Source organism: Cyclopterus lumpus, chromosome 12, assembly GCF_009769545.1.
Source record: "Cyclopterus lumpus isolate fCycLum1 chromosome 12, fCycLum1.pri, whole genome shotgun sequence".
Taxonomy (NCBI): Eukaryota; Metazoa; Chordata; class Actinopteri; order Perciformes; family Cyclopteridae; genus Cyclopterus; species Cyclopterus lumpus.
This window is the reverse complement of record NC_046977.1, coordinates 3,910,348-3,933,946: the sequence shown is the minus strand read 5'-3', so window position 1 is coordinate 3,933,946 and position 23,599 is coordinate 3,910,348. Positions and strand designations below refer to the sequence as shown.

At 40.7% G+C, this 23,599-nt stretch overlaps 2 protein-coding genes across 5 annotated transcripts; both read right to left on the bottom strand.

Annotated features, from left to right (window-relative positions):
* Positions 1-1,296: 1,296 nt before the first annotated feature.
* LOC117740930 (cyclin-dependent kinase 2-associated protein 1) lies at positions 1,297-6,974 on the bottom strand. 2 transcript variants are annotated; one of them, XM_034547598.1, is made up of 4 exons: positions 6,754-6,974; positions 4,445-4,545; positions 3,526-3,652; positions 1,297-1,916 (listed from the first exon to the last, which is right to left on the bottom strand). In XM_034547598.1, exons 1-4 carry the CDS (start codon positions 6,779-6,781, stop codon positions 1,849-1,851), a joined length of 324 nt encoding a protein of 107 aa, XP_034403489.1. In that variant the 5' UTR covers positions 6,782-6,974; the 3' UTR covers positions 1,297-1,848. The 2 variants fall into 2 exon arrangements, with proteins under 2 accessions (XP_034403489.1, XP_034403488.1); XM_034547597.1 differs by lacking the exon at positions 6,754-6,974 and adding an exon at positions 6,090-6,318 and having other exon boundaries at positions 1,686-1,916.
* Positions 6,975-8,643: 1,669 nt separating this feature from the next.
* On the bottom strand, positions 8,644-23,041 carry sbno1 (strawberry notch homolog 1 (Drosophila)). Of its 3 annotated transcripts, none has more exons than XM_034547578.1 (33): positions 22,605-23,041; positions 19,960-20,079; positions 19,777-19,875; positions 19,428-19,655; positions 19,206-19,341; positions 18,819-18,919; positions 18,621-18,717; positions 18,184-18,344; positions 17,473-17,606; positions 17,294-17,384; positions 17,046-17,207; positions 16,788-16,923; positions 16,560-16,665; positions 16,320-16,473; positions 16,030-16,212; positions 15,294-15,391; positions 15,062-15,213; positions 14,751-14,957; positions 14,485-14,655; positions 14,229-14,398; positions 14,000-14,131; positions 13,340-13,475; positions 13,142-13,254; positions 12,975-13,046; positions 12,787-12,886; positions 12,584-12,658; positions 12,076-12,222; positions 11,776-11,870; positions 11,595-11,681; positions 11,221-11,358; positions 11,056-11,132; positions 10,344-10,537; positions 8,644-9,946 (listed from the first exon to the last, which is right to left on the bottom strand). In XM_034547578.1, the coding sequence occupies exons 2-33, from the start codon at positions 20,077-20,079 to the stop codon at positions 9,804-9,806; spliced, it is 4,215 nt and encodes a 1,404-aa protein (XP_034403469.1). In that variant the 5' UTR covers positions 22,605-23,041; the 3' UTR covers positions 8,644-9,803. The 3 variants fall into 3 exon arrangements, with proteins under 3 accessions (XP_034403469.1, XP_034403470.1, XP_034403467.1); XM_034547579.1 differs by having other exon boundaries at positions 22,693-23,031; XM_034547576.1 differs by lacking the exon at positions 22,605-23,041 and adding an exon at positions 20,864-22,126.
* Positions 23,042-23,599: the final 558 nt, after the last annotated feature.

The following is a 23,599-nucleotide window of genomic DNA, read 5'->3' as shown; positions in this document are numbered from 1 at the left end:
ATTGGCTGTTCCGGGGGGGGAAGGGGCGTGCACTTATGTTGGGACGAAAACTGAGACGGAAGAAAAACCTGCAGACACCTTTTTTCTACCTTTTTCTTTTTTTAATGCTGAACTTGTACTACAATATTTTCTACATTGTAGTACTGCTACTTTTACTATATACAAATGTACACATTATTATTATTATATTCATATCTTATATAAACAGTACACGCAACGTACATCTAATTATGTTAAACATTTGCACTTGCACTTTAATGTACAGCTTTTAGCATGATCTAATCCAATATTTCAGTATATTACTATCATTGCACTGTGCATATTCAGTCACAGTCCTACCTTTAGTCCTTAAATGTTTATTAAGTTATTTCATATAATTTGGGCTTTTATTTATTATTTTGTATTTATTCTCACCTACCTCATTTGTTTTTGTGATTAATGTGATTTAGCTGCTATAAAAAGCTTCTGTCTCCTATTAGCACCAAGTGTCAAAGACTTTCCTGTTCAACTTTTAATTGTAACTGCCCTTTTTCTTAAAAACGTCATCATGTAAAGCACCTTGAGTTGCCTCCGTGTATGAAATATACTGTATGAATAAACTTGCATAAAGCACCACACAGGCAGCAAACTAGATCTTAAAGGATTAGCATATTAATCTGATTTGATGCAGTAACTTTTATGTTTCAGTTTCTCAAATATGCATAATTTCTGGTTTTGAATGGTCTCCCCTTTGACAGGTAATACAGGAAACTCTTGAGCTGCAATTTAGAAATGATTCATTCAGGTGTCGCCGGTCTCTGATCTCAGAGCTTTGTTCTTGCAGCCGTTTACACGCAGACAGCAAACGGTGTTTCAGTTGAAGGAAGAACCTCGTCTGCAGCCGGTGGATGTCGGATATGAGTAACTGGCAGCGTTGTTGTTGTTGTTGTTTAGTGGCACTTGTTTACGGTTCACAGCTTGGCATCTTTTTTTCTCTACACATACAGTATTATTTCCCTTCTGTATCATGATGTAAATATCATAATTCTTGAAGAAATCTTTGATGTTTCGTGTCAACACCAACCGTTTCTGTTCACTTGCAAGTTTTAACATCAAATCTAATTTATTCTAAGGGCTTTGCGAACCCATTCACACACGCGCACACACACACACACACACACACACACACACACACACACACACACACACACAAGGTGCTGGGCTAAACATGAACCACATCTAAAGAGAAGAGAACAAACCCTGCAGCTTTCCTTATTTTCAAAACCGGATGCACTGAATCAATCGATGACAACTGTATTGAAAATACAATTTATTACACGGAGTAATAAATACATACAAAGATGCAGGTAACAGCATTTTCCATTTTTTTCTTATACCAAAACCAACCCTCAACACGAATGAACCGATGCGTGTGGCACCTCTCTGCCCCTCCCTCACTCAGCCATGTGTGTTATAAGGGTCTGAAAAACAGACCAAAATACTATCAAAAACAAGTCGTTCCCATCTACCCCTGTACAAGCCATGCACTGTCTACAATTTAACCCCCGGGCCCGTTCGCATGCATAAATCAATTTAAATATGAAGACAAAACTAAGATCCCAAAAGTGGGGCATAAAAACACATGATATCCTTTCGTAAGATTTCCAAACATGATTTAAATGAATCCTGCAGAGTCATGAATTGTGTTTTTTTTCTCTCCCTCTCTCTCTCTAGGAGCTTGCATATTTGCATCCTTTAAGGTTCATTTACTTCCTCTTCTCAAAGGAAATGCCATGCAATTTTTTTTTTTTTTTTTTCATGAGATGCACACTGTTAGTTCTTCTTGCAGGGAGGAATGTGGGTTCGGAGCTAGGACCTCGCGTTTCTCTCCGTCTCAGCCAAGCATTCACGCACCAACCCTCTGGCGTGGATTATTCCTTTGAAGAGAGACAACAACACAATTTGTATTACCAGCAGTAAAATGTCAGTGTTTTACTATCATAGCTGATCTTTCTGACGAATATTCCTGCTGCATCGATGTGTATGTTGCATGTTAACTCCTTTATATCCTGTTGTTTAGTTTAATCTACATCAATGCATCATATTCTATGAGATCGTCACGTGTTTGTAGCATCTCTGTCCTGTGAGAACCTCGTATCAACACACAAAGGAACACTTCATCCTTCAGTTTATCATAAACATTCATCATCAACACACAAAGGAACACTTCATCCTTCAGTTTATCAGTTTTAGACAAATGTAGTATAAAGTACATTGTGTACCTCTGAGATAGAGTTGAGTATAAAGTACATGATGTACCTCTGAGATGGAGTTGAGTATAAAGTACATGATGTACCTCTGAGATAGAGTTGAGTATAAAGTACATGATGTACCTCTGAGATAGAGTTGAGTATAAAGTACATTGTGTACCTCTGAGATGGAGTTGAGTATAAAGTACATGATGTACCTCTGAGATAGAGTTGAGTATAAAGTACATGATGTACCTCTGAGATAGAGTTGAGTATAAAGTACATGATGTACCTCTGAGATGGAGTTGAGTATAAAGTACATGATGTACCTCTGAGATAGAGTTGAGTATAAAGTACATGATGTACCTCTGAGATGGAGTTGAGTATAAAGTACATGATGTACCTCTGAGATAGAGTTGAGTATAAAGTACATGATGTACCTCTGAGATGGAGTTGAGTATAAAGTACATGATGTACCTCTGAGATAGAGTTGAGTATAAAGTACATGATGTACCTCTGAGATGGAGTTGAGTATAAAGTACATGATGTACCTCTGAGATGGAGTTGAGTATAAAGTACATGATGTACCTCTGAGATGGAGTTGAGTATAAAGTACATGATGTACCTCTGAGATAGAGTTGAGTATAAAGTACATGATGTACCTCTGAGATAGAGTTGAGTATAAAGTACATGATGTACCTCTGAGATAGAGTTGAGTATAAAGTACATGATGTACCTCTGAGATGGAGTTGAGTATAAAGTACATGATGTACCTCTGAGATAGAGTTGAGTATAAAGTACATGATGTACCTCTGAGATGGAGTTGAGTATAAAGTACATGATGTACCTCTGAGATGGAGTTGAGTATAAAGTACATGATGTACCTCTGAGATAGAGTTGAGTATAAAGTACATGATGTACCTCTGAGATAGAGTTGAGTATAAAGTACATGATGTACCTCTGAGATGGAGTTGAGTATAAAGTACATGATGTACCTCTGAGATAGAGTACAAAGTACATTGTGTACCTCTGAGATGGAGTTGAATATAAAGTACAGTATGTACCTCTGAGATGGAGTTGAATATAAAGTACAGTATGTACCTCTGAGATGGAGTTGAATATAAAGTACAGTATGTACCTCTGAGATGGAGTTGAATATAAAGTACATTATGTACCTCTGAGATAGAGTGAAGTAGAAGTATACATTTGAATAAAATGGACATCCTTGGGTACACAGTTGATGTACCTGTTCTTACCTTAAGTACTGTACTTAGTGAATGTACTTAGTGGCATTTACCTCTTTTCAGTCTCTCCATCGCGCTCTTACTTCCAGCGTACGTGGGCCTGATCTCCTTCCCGAGCTCTTCGATGATGGCCAGCAGCTCTGCATATTTGTTTTGAGGCACTTGGCTGCCGCTGGAGCCCTAAAGTTAAACAAGAAGACCACGATCAGCCGGGTCCAACACGCTTTACATCGCCTTTGGGACGCGGAAGACACTTTTAATTCAAAGAACATCCCAGTGAGAATAAAAAAGAAAAAGATGAGGAATCTACTGTTGTTATTTTGTGTGTATATTGCTGTGTTAATGCTCATTTCCGTTTATATATATGAGATTTCATGTAAATTCACAGGTATAAAGTTGACCAAAAAATATAATAAACCAGTGAATATCCTTATAATAAACCAGTCAATATCCTTACAATAAACCAGTGAATATCCTTATAATAAACCAGTGAATATCCTTACAATACACCAGTGAATATCCTTATAATAAACCAGTGAATATCCTTATAATAAACCAGTGAATATCCTTACAATACACCAGTCAATATCCTTACAATACACCAGTGAATATCCTTATAATAAACCAGTGAATATCCTTATAATAAACCAGTGAATATCCTTACAATACACCAGTCAATATCCTTACAATACACCAGTGAATATCCTTATAATAAACCAGTGAATATCCTTATAATAAACCAGTGAATATCCTTATAATAAACCAGTGAATATCCTTACCATAAACCAGTGAATATCCTTATAATAAACAAGTGAAAAATAGTTGTAATCTACATACATGTCCACTATTTGATGTTTTGACTATTCAAAAAGTGCACTTTTATACACATAGTCCCCAGTACACCCATTTAAACAGGGACAAGCAGAGATAAAACGTCCGTGGCGATGAGAGTAGCAGTTTAACTGCAGTTACCTGTGAGAATCCCAGAGATGGAGGTCCATAGTCGCTCAGCAGCGGCCTGTAGGACTGCAGCGTGGCCAGGTTAGCTGCTGAGGGAGACTGGAGGCTTCCAACTGCTCACAAAGTACAAGTGGAGAGCAGTGAAGACGACGACACAGAAACAACACCATGTCACCGGAGAGGAAACACGGTACCATGTACCAAGTACAATTCTGAATTTATTGGTTTTGTTTATATGTTGTATTATCTGTTAAGTACTACAGCTAAAAAAAAAACACACCACTCGTTAGATATATGACCAGTATGTATAAAAACAACCAAGAAGTTGCCTGAAGGTTGGTCCTAAACAGTAGTGCAGGAAGTTACTAAAAATTACTAAATTAAAAGTACTAATACTATGCTTTAAAATGATTCTGCTACAAGTGATGCATTAAAAATCATAGAATAAAATATACTATATTATTAGATTATAAACTATTACGGTGTGTTAACTACAATATTTACCACAAAAAATATACTCCAGCAGAAGTATAAAGTAGTATAAAGTAGCAAATATATATATATATATATATATATATATATATATATATATATATATATATATATATATATATATATATTTATTTATATACACACATTCAGGTAAAATGTACCTACAAATCGTACAGTACTTTGTAAAAGTAGCCTACTAACTATCTACTTTTAAAGTTTCTTAAAGTAATATTAACGTTGCTTTTTTATTTCTACTTAAATATATATTTATTTCCTTTATATAAGTAATACATAAGTATTATTATCAAAATATACAAAAACTAAGAAAGTACTCATGTACAATGGCCCATTTCAGAATAAAATATACTATATTATTAGATTATAAACTATTACGGTGTGTTAACTACAATATTTACCACAAAAAAATATACTCAAGTAGAAGTATAAAGTAGCAAATATATAAATATATATATTCAGGTAAAGTACCTACAAATTGTACAAACTTTGTAAAAGTAGCCTACTAACTATCTACTTTTAAAGTATCTTAAAGTGATACTAACATTAATATTTTTTATCGTGTTAATTATATATTTTTTCTTCCACCACTGAAACTCGGAGGCAGCTTTTTGTCCTCCACCTCGCCGCTCCCCTGCCACTTTGTTCGGCTGCAATATTCAACCGCCGACGCGAGATGTCCTCGAAGAGCCATAAAAAATTAAAAAAAACATTTAAAAAAAAAAAGAAGAATCCAGGAGGCAGATCAATCAGCGGCTCCGACCGGAGGAGCATCATGGAGGAAACGGAACAGGGGCTGGCTCAAGGAGACACGAGTGATACCGTTTTTTTTGTCACCGCGTAACAGCGACCAACCGTCGGGACCCCGCACGAGCGGATAATTCTCTTTTTTTTTTTAACCAACCGTCGCCTCGCGCTTTCTCATCACCAACCGCCGCGGAACGGCGCTCTTTTCTTCTCTCCCTCTTCCCCCCTCGCATTAGTAATAATGGCGGATATGAATTAGCCTAGCTCCCCGGATCTGACCCTATATATATAACTGGACAAAAACTACAGACGCGGTCTTTCTCCAGGTATTCTCCGAGACCCCGAATTTAACACTCGATTTAACGGACGGACACTTTGATTTTCCGCCGTTTTTTCTCCTTACCCTGGTTCCCAGAAGTTCCCGGAATGTGCTGATGGACATTGGGTTTGTAAGACATTCCCAGAGACATTGCAAATTAAAGAAATAAAAATGACCCGAAATTCAGTGAAGCGTCTGTCTCTCACTTTTTGTTTACAACAGCGGCACCGGCAAATATGGCCGTCACTTTATATTGACACCCACTGTGCTTTCTAACACTGCTACTATCCATTGAGGGCGATCAAGAACAAAAAGGAAAAAAAACGGTTAAAACGTAATTTAGACGATGAAAGGAAGGGATTCACACGCGGTTTTCACCCGGTTTAACGCGTTTTAACGCGTTTGCTCCGCGGTAACCGAGAAGTATTACTTTGAAAGTAGACTTGTAAAAAATAAATAAAAACTTGTTTTAAAAAAAAAAAAAAAAATTTTAAATGTGAAAAGTGAACATGTGTTTGGACTCATTTCTTCACATTGTAAAAAGGTTTTTTACATTATTTATTTATTTTAACGCCACAATAATAATAAAATTAAAAGACAATAAAAGTAACGTTTTAAAAAGTCAGAAAAACGAACTTCGTGTGTGTGTTTTTTTTAATTTGACATAAAAAAAATCAAATGAGTGTTTTTGGTTAAATATGAACACGTTACCACTCAAAAGAGAAAACAAGAGCCGGTTGGAAGATACCTGTCTTTGTCTGTGGGGGCGCATCCATTGTTCCGTCTATATTTATAAAGATATCACATATATATTTGTATATAAATATATAAAACTGCAGAGGTTTAATAAAGAGTTAATAAAAGATCCACTTTCATTTTTGGAGGCATGTGGCTGCGTTTCTGCTCTTCTTCCATTCAAATAAAGCAGACAGTTAAAACACTCTTTGCCCACATGGTTCGAGCACGAGATTTTGGCCCAATCCCGGCCCAGTGTCATGACCTCTGACCCCCCAGTGAGGCGGTGGGACGGCCCCGGCTGATGGGTGGATATCAATGGGGTTAACAGGCCTTATCTTTAGGACGTGTAGGGACAATGAGCTGCTTGTTTTCAAAGATTTTAGATTCTGAAAACACGTAATTACATTAATTATGTTATTGGCTAAACATGCTGGTAGTGGAAAAAGTACTTTAGACCATTTACTGAAGTAATAGTATCAAGGCAACAAAGAAACTACAAATACAAACGATGCACAGAAGTACTCACCGTCATCTACAGATTAAAGATGTATTTAGAAGTGGTTCTGCAGAATAATGGCCTCTGTAGGATATAGATATATATATATGCACACATATATACATCAGTCTTATATTACATAAGACTAATGTAATATTTTACTTTTAAGAGCATTTCATTGTTCCTTCTATACTCTGTAGTTATATTTGTAGTTTTTAAATGAGTTTATTCTGAAGCATCATTTATAAAAAAAAAAATAAAAAAAATGCTTTTCCATATAAACAAACAGTCAAAAAATCTATATAAATTATATATAATTAATAAAATTGTTATAATTCACTAAATACAATATATACACAGTATAACACAGGCTATGTCCTACTTTGCTGATCTAATGTACATACAATTAAAAAAAAGTTACTTATATTTCCTTCACAGGAGTCTGACCTCTGGTTTTAGAAATATAGGGACTTTGGAAATAAAGATTGAAGAAAGGAACAAGCCCAAATAAAAAAAGACCTAATTGATTCAGTCAAGTAGACGTGCATATTTATCCCAAATCAAACATTTATCATAATAAAAATGACCGTAACCATCTGTGTTTGCCGGTGGATCACATGTGTGTCTCTGTAGCACAATTAACAGCACTACGAGGTAGAAGTATACCAAGCTTTATTGAGCATCACACTCATTCATGTACAGGTGAATATTTGTACAACAACTCGGTCAGTAGTGCAACTCGTGCAAAGATGAAAGAAAAAAAAAAAGAAAAAAAAAAAGAGTCTTTCAAGTGTTTCAGCTTCAGGAGGAGACGACGATCCGGCAGCCCGCGTGTTTCCGACTTCTCAAAAAAGACCAAATAAAAACAGGAGTCGCTGCCGTTCTGTGTGGCGGACTTTCAAGTTAAAAAGACTTCTCGATTAAAGAGCAGCTCGGCGAAGTCGGTCCAACGGCGTCCGTCGTTTTTTTTAAATTATTTTTTTTACAAAGTGTACAAAACGCACATCCGTACGATACAAAGACGCACTTCCCGTTTCACTCGTTTTGTAAATGTATCAATGAAGAAACAGAAGAGAATAGACAGTTTAACAACTTGAACTGATCCAACAACTTGAACTGACGATGCGGCCCATCTTTTTTTATAATTAATCAGCTATTATAATTATAATTATAAGCGTATCCTTTGGTCCGTCCCTTCCAGTGCAGATCTAACAGAAAGCAATACGGGACTGAGGAGGTAAACGGCAGGAGTCCATTTTTTTTAAATGTATTTATTTCGAATCACGGCTGGGCTCAAGACAGCAGAGGACTTGGAGAGACGTTTTACTGTGAAGAAACGAGCTGAAACACACCGGCGAACCACAGAGTTATTACCGGAGACGAATGGAGAATTTTCTCCATTTGTTTTTTTTTTGTAAATAAAAAAAATGTCCGAGCAGAGCACGGCGCAGCTCCGAAAGCGGTTTGAAAAGATTTCATATTTCTCACAACTCCTCGGCAGCTGAACTGTAGATTTCATGTCTCCCGTCTAGCCAGGTGACATCACACATAAGATCTTTACATCCGACCGGAGGTGGTTTTCCACCCGACACACAAACCACAGAAGTGTTGCGACAGACCGGGGAAAAAGGGAGCAGCAAGCGTACTTTTTACATCTATTCCCATAATAATCTGAGATAAAAAAGACATCTCGATGGCCGACACCTCCAACCCGAACCATCTGGATTGATAAATAAAATAAAAAACTAGAGGAAAGCGTGAACCGTCCCTTTAATGACCAGAATAAACAGGAGGAATGATTACAGCAAGAAAAGTGTGTTTCAAAACCCGACTGCTGCTCAAGACCGACTTCAAATGATTGCGAGTGCGGTTGTTAAAACGTTACAACGTTGATATTAGTCTGCGGTTACGAAGCAAGAGGGTTCTGACCATGACGACGGTTTGACTCCCGGTGACCAGAAAGCTCTCGACACGCGTCGGGTTTCCTGTCGTGAACTGGACGAATGCTCTGCATCAAGTTTCTACTTCAAACGAAGCTCTCTTTCTCTCTCACTCGCTCTCTGAATCAAGTCTGAGCAGCTATGAGCGGATATATATTAATATGGGATTGTAGTTTAGCATCAAATGCCCGTTCTTTTCTTTTTGTTTTATGACTCAGACTTTAAAAGACTCGTGGTCTTTGTCTCATTCACCTTTGGTCTGAACCAGGTAGTCCAGGACTGAACGGCTTAAAGCTCGGGCGAGGAGCGCCCTTTAACGCGCCCCTCGAGGTCTCAACTGTGTCTCCATCAATACGCCACAAATCTTTTTCACTCTGAATGTCAGAGGACAAAAACATCACCCTTTAAAATCTGTCTAGGTGAAAACATGAGTCTCTGGAGATTTAAAATAAACAAAAACAAAAAGAAAGCACAAACAAAAACCCTGAAATCTTTTCTCTCTGTACAACCGCTGCTTCACGTCTGAAGGGGGGAGGGGTTTGAGGGTGTGGGGTGTGGGGGGGGGGGTCCTGGAGATAGAGACTCATGAGTCCAGATGTGAACGTTAACGCGCTCCACCACAGGCTATGTGTTGGGGGCATGACAGAGGCTTTGGGGGTGGAGCTGCTGCTGCTTCTGGAGCTCCTGCACGGCGAGCTGCTGGCTCTGGTCCGACGTCGACAGCTTGTTGCTCAACGGAGCCACGCAGTTCGCTGGAATGATCAGTCCTGTAAAAGAAAAGGAAGGAAGGGTTTAAAATGAACAATGAGACCAACGGCGTCGACATTTATAGCACAAAGAAAATACATTTAAAAAAACAGATTAAACCATAAAAAGAGGAGTTTCTTTTTTTGTGGACGTGTTGACTCCCGAGAATCGGATCTCCTAAATAAACATCCCGACCTTTAGGAGGTGTGTAAGGTAAATTAAAGACTTTTGATACATTAAGTTTTGTCTGTTTATAAGCCACATGTGGCCTTAAATGGAGAACTATGGAGGGCTTCAATGTGGTTTTGTGTCTGAAGGCGGGACGATAACAACTTAAAAGATTGGTCCTCTCCTCCGTCGCTCTCTGCAAAGAAAACAAGTCTCCCAAAAAATGTCAGCGCTGTTCCTTCAACTCACCCACTATCCTCTGTCCATCCTCCGTTCTGAGTCGGACTATCTGCACCTTCACGTTGGTTCCGCTGACCGGAGTGAGAACTTCCTCCAGCTCGTTCCACACGCTGAGCACCGAGCCGCACAGAACGTAGTACGTCCGACACCGGAGGCCGACTTCACACTGGAGGCCCACCGACGCCTTCTTGCAGTTTCCTCTCCTTTGGAGCAGAAACACGCATGAAACAAGTTAACAGTGAAGCAGATATTTTATAATTTGTCTCTTTTAGATCACTTCGTTTATGCGAGGTCGTCTTTTTACCACTTTATTTAATTAGTCAAGTGTTTTTTTAGTTTGTTATCGTATCGATTGGTTTTATCGTTTCATCTATTGTTCAGTTTCAGTTGAGCTTTCTGTTGTTTCATTGACCTCCTTCTGCTTTCTGTCTGTCAACACTTTTGTCAACCATGAATTTAAATGTGCTCTCTAAATAAAGTTATCGTCAATCACTTTTAGTACTTTTACTTCCCAACGTTGTTTGCAACTTTCAATTCAAATCCATTTCTACAGGGTATGTAAATATATTATAATAATAACTGTCAACCGTAGTTTTTAAAATCAAACTGGAGAAAATAGTGCATTTGTTCCCATGTGTGGCTCCTGTAGCCGGACGGTGGGAGTGAGCCAAAGTAAAAGAAATACGGGATATGATTTAACGTCTCAGTGATCTTAACATACCAATAAGCATGAGAGCAGATATTTGCTGACGAGTTGTACTGATCAATCCAGTGCTGCTTGGCGTCGTCTGACAAAACCTTAAAAAAAAGGGGTTAAAAAAAAGATGATATTTCACCACTTAAAGCATCGAGAATTCTTAAATCAATAAAAATAATGTCTAGTGACCTTTTTGAACTTCTTCTTGATGTCCGTGTACGTCTCCAGTTTGACTTGTCTGCCGGTGTTCGGCCTGTAAACCAGGAAGAGCCTCTTCTTAGTGTTCACCTCTTTGACCAGGATGGCGGTTTTCTTGTTGTTCCTCATCTGAAAACCAAAGTGCACGTCGTACTTAACGATACGTCCCAACGCTGATCTGTTTATTGGTCACGGGCCTTTGAGAAGAGTCGTCGTGTCTCCTGTGGATCTGGAGGAGCTTCGTCCAGTCTGACAAATATTGATTTCAAAGTCCCTGCATGTCAAACTGGGGACGTCCAGTTTGAAAGGCAGTTAATGCATTCATTTAATTAGTTATTGAGAAGCTCCATTAACCCCTCTCATACCTGAACATAAAAACCATCATCTGCTCCGTTCTGATCGGCCCAAGCATGCGTGGCTTCCTCCCACGACATCCCCCTCTCCACACTCATCTGTGGAAGGAGACAAAGTCATGCCCCGTTACTGCGATTCAACCAACTCTGTGAGAGGGAAAGGATATGAATACATTAACGCATATGAACATACGGTGTATAGTTCCACGTGTCCTGCAGTGGTGTAGCCCGGCGTTAGGAATTTCCTGCAGTCTACCTTCTTCACCTTCTCATCACCGGAGCCCAGATCTAAAAAAAGAAAAAGGAGGACAGGAAGATATTTTAAAATCACTGAAATCCAACCTTCAGGGCAGACGGATGATATTTCCCTTAAGAATCTCCTCAAGAGCGGAAAAAGCACTTTGAATAATTAAAAAATTGTAAAATGCCGTCTGCCCCAGTTTTGCTTCTGCATTTGTGTGCGATGGAAATGGGAGAATGACGAGCGTCTTACCCAGAATGCCCATGTCATATCTGCCGCTCTTCTTGGCTTCTTGAATGACGGCTGCCAACGTGTCGGAGAAGTACTGGAACAAGGCGTTCTGCTGCTGGACCTCCATCCCCAAAATACGGTTCAGGAACTTCCCCATGTTGTTGTAGTCTGCAGGCGGAACAACAGATGTATGGATTACTACATTCAGGTGGAAACACAACTTCCTGCAATGGAGGACACATTTAACAAGAATAGTTGGATCATTATTGGAAAAAAATGATTGAACTATTAACACATTTGATGTATAGCAATTATATAATTCATGGGAAACACTGGATTATTCATGGGAAATGAGAAACGTGAGGTTTTTATTATATAATCAGGCAACAAAAAAAAAAGGAAAAAAAAGCTGTTGCATGATGCAGTCGAGCTAATTTGCCAATATCGCACGCACATTGCAACGTGGATGCATCTCGCAGTGAAGTCAGTCATTTCTTTTAATTTTATATATACATATTTTTTTAATCACCTTTGTCCAGTGACATTGTGCCAGATCGGTCCTCCATGGTTACGAGGCCCACACCTATTAATCCCCTTTGAATTTCTAAAGAAGAAGAAAAAAAACAGGAATCAATGAGGCATGTACGAAATGACGGAACCAACTGTACAACAATCAATAAATTGACGGAATATTCACTGAAAAACAGGTAAATTAATTAAGTAATAAAGTACCTTTGAAGAAGTCTCCTTTAAAGTGAGCGGGCGGAGACACGAGCGGAGAATCGAGCTTCACGATGGACTTCATCACAATCTCAAGAGCACTTCTTCCGTACTGCAAGCAGACAAACGAGAGTGAGACACCGGAGAACACGGAGAACACGGAGAACTTCACCGAGAGAAAAGGCTTCATGTGCTTTTACCTTGTTGTCAAAATTAAACCTGCTGAGATCTCGAGTTTCTGTTGCTCTTCTGTCTCCGTGCGTGAGCGCACCCTGTTACCAAAAGAAATAATAAAAAGATTGAGGAAATGCAGTTTAAGCTCCTCCGAGTGTCTACGGTCTTGACTGTGCATTCGAGTGGGCCTCACCAGGCTCTCTAGTCTTTTGGCAACAATGGATGCAAACCGCTGCTCTCCCGCGAGCTCCGATATGAGGAAAACATATTCTGGAGCGGTGACCTGGTTGGACCGGTGTGTTCTCCCTGAGAACCAACAAAACGGAGCAGAACGTTTGGTACAAGGCCTTTTTTTTTGGTCTGGCACAGCCGGGGGCGAACGTCCACTGACCGAACTGCTGTATCGCTCTGTCGGCGCTCCACGGCAGCTCCAGCGTCATGTGGACTCTCCGCCGCTGGTTCTTCACCCGGCGGTCGGCCTGCAGGGAAATGCCCGAGCTGGCAGCTTCCGAGATGATGGCGATGTTCTGGAAAGAGAGAAGAAAGGACAGTTAATGTTCAGTTTCCATGTGGAATTTGGCAGCTGTTATTCTGTATTTATTAATACGGTCCAACGTTTTAGATCAACCACAAGGAAAGTTATTCACTTGTTTGGCTGGCACCCAATTTTAAACTAACCAACTCTGGTGTGTTTAGTCTGGTGTGAAAGCTGTCAATCAAATTCTAAACTCCTGAAGAGCTGCTGTCAAACCAGCTATCTGGAGTTATTAAAACTATTTTAGTATATTTTGAGCCAATTAGAACTCTCATCACCTTGTTTTTTCATTTGTTTGTGTCATTGATAACTTAGTTAAGTTACTCCTGACTGCTCATTGATGTCTCATCTTCGTCATGTTAGTTGAAGAACATATTTAGTTGTATTTTCATTCACAAAATGAACACTGGGGAATGCTAAATGGTTTTCTTGTTCCAGATCAAATGAACTCCAGCTGTGAAACTCCCAAGACAACCAAACCTCCCATAACTTCTCAGTTACATGTTAAAACTTTACCTTCTCTCCATCCATAAACCTCTGCTTCTCCGTGAGATTGAGGATTTCCACGGGGACATCCAGCTCAGAGCGAGACTCGTACGTGATGCTGCCATCGTCGTTGCTGACCACGCGACCTTTGCGACCGGTCATCTGAAGCACAGTTGAAGAAACGGCGAAGGGAGTTAATTTACAACCCAAATACTGATGAAGCACTTCAAATACAGTCACAAATGTTTCCCGTTCCTACCTCGGCTACGTTCTCGGGTCCTCCCAGCTCATCGATCAGCTCGTCCAGAGTGTTGGGAGGTAGATCCTCGGCAAGATCCTCAAGTTTTTCCAGCAGATCTTTCTTCATTTTCTGAGCGTTTTCCACTGCGTCCTGACTCGTGAGGCAGCTGTCCTGACTCTCTGCCTTGACTAATGAACAAGTAGAAACGAGGCGTTCATTAAAACCTCAAAAGGCTAAATCAGAGTGCTGTCATCCTGTCAGGGGTTGTGCTTACCTATGGCGGGGGCACTGGGGGGGATGACGGTGGCAGTGAAAGCCGGCCTGGTGGAGCCCAACCCAGAGGCCAACAAGGCACTTTGAATGGAGTCTGGATCAATACTCCTCTTTCTCTTTTTCTTCTTCTTCTCTTTGCCTTTCTTTGGTTCCTTTCTGATGAGCCACGGGTCTAAAAACACGAGGAGGGCATAAAAAGGTTTGCCGTGAGCACCGAATGGGATGAATAAAAAAGGTTTTAATTAAAACTTCCTTTAGAAGTCTCACCGTCTTCCCCGTCGTCATCGGACTCGTCTCTGAATGGGTTGAAGTCGTCGTCCTCGTCGCCCGAGCTGATCGACTTGAAGCTGTCTTCGCTGTCTTTGCCGGACTCCTCGTCCGACTCCTCCGACTGGCTCTCCTCCGAGCTGGTACCCGACAGGCCGCCGTGCTTGCGAGGCTTCTTCTTCTGCTGCTGCTTTTTTACCTCCGAACCTGGAGATATGATCAGAAAATGGATGAAAACATTCAAATGAAACATTTGTGAACGGCGCGTACATCTTTTTTTTTTAAGCCAATCGTTATAACACCTTCATTACCTTTCCTTTTCTTGCCCTTCTGTTCTAACTGTGCTGCCGTCTCAGTGGGCGAGGGGGTCTTCTTAGCCAAGAGGTCGATGCCGAGCAGGCTGTAAAGCTTCTGTCTGTCAGGAGCTGGAAAGTGCTTCTCGATCAGAGACTGCAGCACACCTCTGCAACAACAAAAACATGTCATTATAGAGACCTGTGCACATTACACAGTTTTAAAAAATCAGCGTTGGTCAGTGCGTACTTTGCAGTTGAAACAAAGTCGTTGAGCTCTCCTCCGCCTTCCTCCAAGGCCTCCAGTGTTCTTGCTTCTCCGGTGGACTGGAGCCCAATGACAACACACTGCAGAGGAAATGTGGAGGACATCAGAGCAGGAACACAACATGAGCAGTTTCAGAGTATCAAGTTGTAGCCTCTGTAGTGTTTTTAAAAGCTATGGTAAAATATACATATTTGAATCTTCCCGTGTTTTTAAGATGGAGTATTAAACATTTGTCCTCTGTCGATACAGGTTAGAGATATTTTTGGGGGTTCGATGCCAGGGATCTCTCCAGTACGGGCCCGTTCGTAACAAAACCCGTCGCGACAGGCTTCAAAAACTCCCCTCGGCGAAGCGAGTCGGGTAAAACCGCTGATGAGCCGGGCACAACCACGAGATCAAATTTAAATAACGGAGAAAAGATTATTGCAGACGTTGAGCCTTTGCTCAGCTGTTGAATGAGGAGGAGGAAAATATATAGTTTATATCGGTGTCTGTTCCAACCACAAAACAGAGTCAGTGGTAAAGTACTTAAGCCCGCCTCTTGCTTGATTTCATGCCTCGTTTAATGGTGACGAGCGGTGCGACTCCACACTGAATAATAATAATAATAATAATAATAGAGAGAGGAGCTCACGCCAGACTGAAGAGCATGTGATCGGCCCCCCCAAAGGCAGCAGAGCAGGCTTTACATAACTTTAAGCGTCAGGAGCCGTCTCACCTTTCCATTCGCGACCTCCTCTCTGGCGAGCTGCACCACTCGGCGGACTTTGGAGGCGATGCAGAGGTACTTGAAGAACCTCTGGTGAGCGGACCAGAACTGGCCCCACATGGACTTCTTCATGCGCTGCTCTGCGTCCATCAGGTTCGCTGCCTGCTGGAACTTCTCACGTGCACTCACCCACTGTATCAAAGTGTGATGAAGTCTACTTTATTAAACTGCCGGGACATTTTAAGCAGCAATGTGGTAAAAATGCATTTCGTCACACTTTATTTTTTGGATGCGCTTACCAGCCTCACAGACTTGTTGTACATGTTGATGTATTGCTGAGTCAGGGGAACTTCCTCAATCTTAAAGGTGACACCTGTAAAACTCAATTGCCTGGCAATGTACATCCCCCTCAGCTTCATGTCCATGGCGACTATCTCCATGGCGCCAACACCTCTGATGGAGGAAAACACACGCTAGGACATTTTCCACACATCATCTGTACAACGTGTTTCGTCCACCTGCAACAAAGGGAAACTTACCGGCGCTCGACAGCCTGGATGAAGTTGCCAAATTCTCTGAAGGGTGTTTTATGCCCCCAGATGCCCAGGCGATTCATGTAGGCCATATTTCGCGGTTCAGAGGCACCTTGATAGAAAAAAGAAAAAAAAGAGCAACTTTCAGAATTCAGTGTTTGCACAGATTAACACAGCGGAGACCGAGTTCACGCCGTCGGAGAGATCACTTTAGTTTTAATTGTGTCGACTAACCTGTAGCGCTGGCATACACAACCCGAGCCTTGGGGAGTTTGTTCTGCAGCTCCAACACGGCAAGCCCGGTTTTCGTAGGTTTGGACGATCCGATCGGACACACGTTTTTGGCTTTGTGACACTCGTCATACACAATCTCACAGACGTTTAGTTAAGGGAAGGACATCTTTGATGCAGGTGAGACCACAGGACAAATTCAACAACTCAGAAATCATTATTTCCTGACATTCTACTGACGGACAGCTTGAAAAGGGATACAACTCCGTCAAAGTCCTCCCCACACCAGTGGAGAAGCTGCTGGAATCTGGTCTTGTACTTCCCTCCCGATTGGCTCTCTCCTATCAACGAAGAGTAGGTGGCGAATATCACACCTTTCTTCACACTCCCATTGTGTTTAGAGGAGATTTTCCCATATTTGAACTGAAAATATAACCGTGTAAATGAGCACTTGACATTACGAAAAAAGGCAGCGTTTTCATCCGTGCACCTTAAAAAAAGTATCTGACCTTGTTCAGTGAGTGAACCTGGATGTTTTTGGCTCCTATGTCCCTTAAATCCCTTTCGGAGTCGTACTTCAAGTCGTTCGAGACACTAAACCTAAACAGAAGAGAAGAATATGTATTTGAAGGTAATACTTTGTAATCCCCCTGCGTTAAATGGGATGTGGAGGACTTTGGGTATTTACCAAAGAGATCTCTTCCTGCCTAAAAGGTAATTCTCGTAGATGATCCCTGCGATGGTCCGGCCTTTCCCCACGCCGGCTCCATCTCCGATTAAATAAGCTGCTCGATCGCCGCTGGGGAGGAATGTCTCATGTTGCTGGGGTGCACGGGGAAAACAAACAAACAAACAAACAATCAAAACTGGAACATTTTTTAGTCACAAAAAGACCCGTCAAGTATTTACCTGCAGTTTAAATGTTGGCACCCGGTTTTGATTCAGTCTCACTCTTTATGAATAAGTATTTTAGTTTTAGTCACATTTTAGTGATTTGATTGATAGGTAGTCTTATTTCAGTCTCCAAAACTCTAGGACATTTTATAAAATATTTTGTTCATAGAGAACTTATTTTTAAGAAACACAGGCCCTTTACATGAAAAATTTAAAAAAAGATGTTAGTGTGTTCAAAAGTGAGTTTCCAAAAGATTTCTAAAATAAACTTGTCCATCATGTACAGAATATTTTACTTTATTTGTCCACAAAATCTGGGAGGTGCAGTATAGTAAAATTCACACTTTCAAAATATAGTCTCGAAGTCGTCATCTATATTATTGCTATAAATGCATTTGTGAAAATAGAATTCCTTTATACCAGCTATTAACTTATATTTAATTATTTCACAATCAGGGCAAAAGATTGTTTACTGGCTGCTTTCCATCAGATCTCCTCCGCTCACCTGAGCCGCATACGTTATGGCCTCCAGCTGCAGAGCCGACAGGCAGCCGCGATCGATGACCTCCTCCGAAATGGACAGTCTGTACCAGACCTCTGGAGGGTTGACACTGGACAGGGAGCTGGTCTCCACCACAGGATCGGGATGCCGCTGGCCGATCTTCACTGCATCGGCAAACAGACCGGTCGGTGGATCGGGATATTAAGAATAGCAGGATGCATGTTGTTTGATTTGACTGTTGATGCGGTCACTGATGTTCTGGACTTGTTTTGTCTGACTGAGTGCGGCACAGTAAATGTAAGCCTCATACACGAGTAAGTAGTTACATTAGACTTAGAGTCAGCATGACTAGACACTGGTTGGTGCCAAATAGAGGTGTGGCTTGATCAGATTAAGGAAATTAAATACTGACAGTGTGAACAGAAAATGGTCATACTTACATTTCATTGGCATGTACTCTGCATAAGTCTCCGCATGGCCCAATTCGTCTTCCTCTTCCTCCTCGGGCTCATCTTCCTCTTTCATCCCCGGGATTTTCTGTCATCATAGATTGACGTAACCGTTAATACCAACTCGCCAAAAGGTGACTTTTCAACATGCCAAGAGCTTTCTAGAACTCCGTAATTTAACACGCTTACCAAAGAATGCGGGAAGGTTTGCATTTTGATGTCGTCGTTGATCCAGATCCTGGCAGCGTCTTTCCCGAACACTTCCTTCTTGATCCCATTGTTCATTTCACCTGGAAAACCAACAGAGGCCAGTTTTATTGTTTATTATTACAAAAACAGAGAAAGTGCTGATCGCAGATGGAAAGACCAACTTGCTCGATGCATAAAGAACTATTGAAAGCATCGAGAATTAACATTAAAACTCTAGAGCTTTTAGCTCATTGGTTCGGTTCTCCGGACCTCATATGAAGTTGTTCTTATGACCTCTTTTAATACCTTATAAACCTCTCCAAATGTGGATGATTAAAAAAAAACATACATCACGACAAAACATCTAAATCGCATATAACTAATTACCTGTGGCTGTTGCCGTTGCCACCGGCGGCGCAATATTAGGTGGAGGCTTCAGCCTCATGAGCTCCATCAGGCTGTTGCCCTTTAGACCGGTGCCCTTCACATTGCCGGACCGAAGGAGGTCTTTCAACTGAATCTGCTAAAAGAAAAAAAAGAAAAATACGGTCAGCATAACCGAAAGAGATGCTTTTTTCTTCTGTGTGGTTATGTCCTGACAAAACGTACCTGATCTCTGTTAGAAGGCACGACTGTGGATGCTGACTGAGAAAAAGTCGTGGTGGAGGGGCTTGAACATCCTCGCAGGGCTGAATTAGCAACATGGACCACTTTGGTGACGGTTATAGTGTGTTTGATGGGGTTTATAACCGATTGTTTGGTCACATTAGATCCTAGTGACGGCAACTGATTCAGCTGATTTAAGACAAACGTGGTGGTTGATGGCTGAGGTTTGTGCTGTTGGAGACATTGAGCAGAGAGAACAAACGACTTTATTACATCGCACAAAACATCAGCTGCAACATAATATTACGTGTTCAATAAGTAATTAGGGGAACCCAATGCACTGTAATCTTACCCTGATAGTAACTATCGGGACTGGAGCTGGAGGCTCACTTCGAGCAAATTCCACCGACTCTGTCCCCACGCCGACATCCAGGGCACTGATGGAGATAGACTGGAAGAGGACCAATATCAGAACATTAAGTTATGACCACATTAATAAATCGCCTATTCTCTACAACAACAACGACCATCTTACTTGCTGGGTTGTAGAGGGCTGTGCAGCATCCTGAGAATCAACATCAAATATGCCAAAATCATTTGGACAAATACCACTCTCACTCAGGGCAGCGAGAAGTAAATCCTGTCCAGGATCCATCTGCAGGACAAAATGTATATACACGTCAATAAAAACAACAAAACTATAACATGAATGTTTAAAAGGTGACGCAATTATTGGATTAATTTGACTGCACAAAATACACTGGCAAATGTTTACATTGTTATAAAGAAAATGGACAAACATTTGTAGCTTGCAGCCTCACAAATGGGAAGATTTACAGCTCGCTGCCAATAAGCGCTACACAAATAAAATTTATTATTAGAATTGTGATAGTAAAATGTATAAATATTTTTTAGGCAAGATATAAAAAATTGGTTTCACAATTCGCATGCCATTTAAACTCAAAACTTTACAGAACATAATGCAACACTTGGTAGTTCAAGATTTAACATTGAGATGACTTTGCTTACTCTCTTCCCCCCCCCCTCACCCCTCACATAAATGTACTATATATCCAGAATGGGCCTTACAACACCAAAAAAGACCAAATGTATCCTTGACCTAATGGATTAACCAGAAGAGACTGGCAACCATAAAGCACTTCAATAATCAAAGTATTCAACCATAGCCATGGCGTAAAAACATGCAACAGTGCATGCTTACAAAAAGTAAAACACAGAAATGTGACCCCCCCCCCCCCCAATCCCCTCCAAAAACAGTGATCAAAAACAGAACCCAATGTAAACCTCACAGCCCAGTTTCCAAAAGAAAAGCATCATGTGTTTAACAGTCGGTGTAGAAACACCAAACGCCTGGTGCTCAGCTTTAAACAAAAAAAAGAAAGAAAAAAAAAAAAACACGAGTTCGAGAATAAAATCACCTTCTCGGCGTAAATCCTCATGCAGCGCACGCAGAAAGAAAAAAGCGAAAACCCTAAAAACGTAGCATCGACTCCGGTAAATGTTCACATCAACTCCACATCCACGATAACCGCAGAAGGACGACCGTTAGCCGTGTACCGGGGCAGCGAGCGTCTGCACGCCAGGTCAGACGTGGTCCAAAGTGACCCAAAACAAGACACGTGCTTTTGGTGCGCGCACAGCTTCCTGGTCCCTCCGACTCCAACGTAGCTTCCCCTCCCGGACTCGTTAGCTCCGCGCGTTAATAATAATATTAATAAAAACACAAACAAAAGCGCTTTTATTTTGAGATGGCACCGGGATTGCGAAGCGTTGGTGGATTTTTAGCGTTCAACGTGGTTTAATTCGGCTCACCCTCGACTGGCACGCTTGTCACACGAGCTAAACTGGCCCGGTTGAACCAGGGTGACACGGCTTAACTGTGCTAACCGAAAGCTAACGCGCAGAGTGCAACTAAAACCAGACACTATGCAAATAACTACACATTTAAAAATAAAAAAAGGAAGAACCGGCTCAGCCGTCGTGTCAACAACGACTATAAAAAGGAAAACTTCCTCACAATGTCAAGTTAGCTTTTAACGTTAACCCCACTGTGATCGCACACCAACAGTACCCGTTTATTCCCCGATATCTGCCCATTGTATTCCAACTGTGTCACTTGGGTTTAACTTCAGCACGTGTTGACAGAATATGAGCAAACGAAACAAAAATCCTTTTCAAGTTTGTTTCATTTTGCTGCAGCAAAAGGGTGCAAATATATAAAAGTGAAAATGGAACTAAAATATAAACAATTACATTGGTCAGTAAGTAACAGTCATACATGTTTAAAAGGGTTATTGAATTGTTATTAAATACAACTTAACATGAATTAGTCAATTTGTTATTCTATTTTTTTTAATATATTTAGCATTTTTCTTATTGTACTATCCACTCGTTTGTCCTATTTATTGTGTATTTTTTAATACTGTATTGCTTACCTGTATGTATAAATACTGCTGTAAATAATGTCCCCTTGTAGGATTAAAAGAGTAACTATCTAACTATAGGCGCAATTCTAAATAAGCATTTTCTTTATGAGTTTCATGTTCGTGTGAGGCTTTTTTTAATGAATTAAGAAGAGTGGTCTCATTTGCAAATTGCAAAAAATAAAACTGAATGAAACGTTTGAAACTTTATTTTTGTTTTGTACAGCCTGACGTTAAACCTCATGAGTGTGTTGCCTATTAGAATATAGTTTTTATAATAATCCCATATTTGTTTTTTTTTAAAGTATTTTATTTATTATACATGATCATAGGTACACAAACGTAGTAATATATATATATATATATATATATATATATATATATATGTCACGTGAGGATATTTGTGGTAAAAGTAAACATTTGTTGACGGTTATATAAAAAAGACAGGTTGAAGATAAGCTGCTAGCTTGTTTAGCTAGGTTGTACAAGGAGTTGCTACGATAAAAAGCCTTAATTTGTCCTTAACATTAAGTTTATATAACTCCATCTTTGATAACCTTAAAGTCGCCGGGTGTTCTTCCCCAGCAGAGCCCCTGGCAGCGGCTTTAGCCCGCATTGTTGTGATGTTGTTGGTGTCATTGCCGCCGCTAAGCTAACGTTAACAACGAGGAGGAAACGAAGTAACGCCTAAAAAACACACGCATATATATATATATATATTTATATCCATACTCACTTTAACGTGTCGCCGCGCAGAGACGCATCTGCGTTATGATGTCGGGGTTAAACGGAACCAGACCTCGCGCGCACTGGAATCAACTTACTTGACAGTCCAACGGCCGCTCTCGCGCCGCTCCGCTCTGGTTCGGCAGTGTGTTGTCCTCTTCGCTTCGCTGAGCTCACGCCATCTTTTTTTATCAAACGGCTCAGCCGCATGCCGGTCACGTGACCCGCGCGGGCCTCGTATTTTTTTTTTTTTTCCGCCGTCAAACTTCTCGCCCGGCGTCGGTGGAAACGGGTCTCCGGGCCGCGGCGGGACGTCCCTCTGACGCGATTAACCGATAAAACCGAGAAAGTACGCATTTTCTAAACCGTTGGCGCAAACGGCTAACATAGCAGAGTCAGCGAGCTAAAAGCGACGTCACGTGACCACGCGAGATCTTGATCGGAAGTGACGACGCAAAGTGTTTCTTCTTCGTGGTTCTCTTCCTTTTTTCTTTTTTTTTCCTGTTAAAGTCCTGGAGGAAGTATTCAGATGTTAGTTTAGAAATTGTACATGTGCAATCGTTGAATGAAGAATTATAAAAAAATATTCAGATAATGTTTTTACCTCATTAAAGTATTTATATTACACTGTAGAAATACTTCATTTCCTGCTTTCAAAACCCTACTTAGGTAAAAGTACTAATACTGCACTGTGAAAATACTCCACTACAAGTACTACAAGTACTACAAGTAAAGGTCCTGCATTCAAAACCTTACTTAAGTAAAAGTGTGTAAGTAAGATTCAGCAAACAGCACTTTAAGTATTAAAGCCCTCAATGTAGAAAAATGTCCCTTGTGACTGTTAATATTAAATATGTTTGCGTCTTCCAATATTTCAGCTGTACTTACATTGTTTGGTCGTTTAATTTATACTGAAACCTAGTAGATTAGATTAGATTAGATATATACTGTATTCATCCCCAGGTGGAAAAAAGTACAATATTTCCCTCTGAGATGTATAGTTAG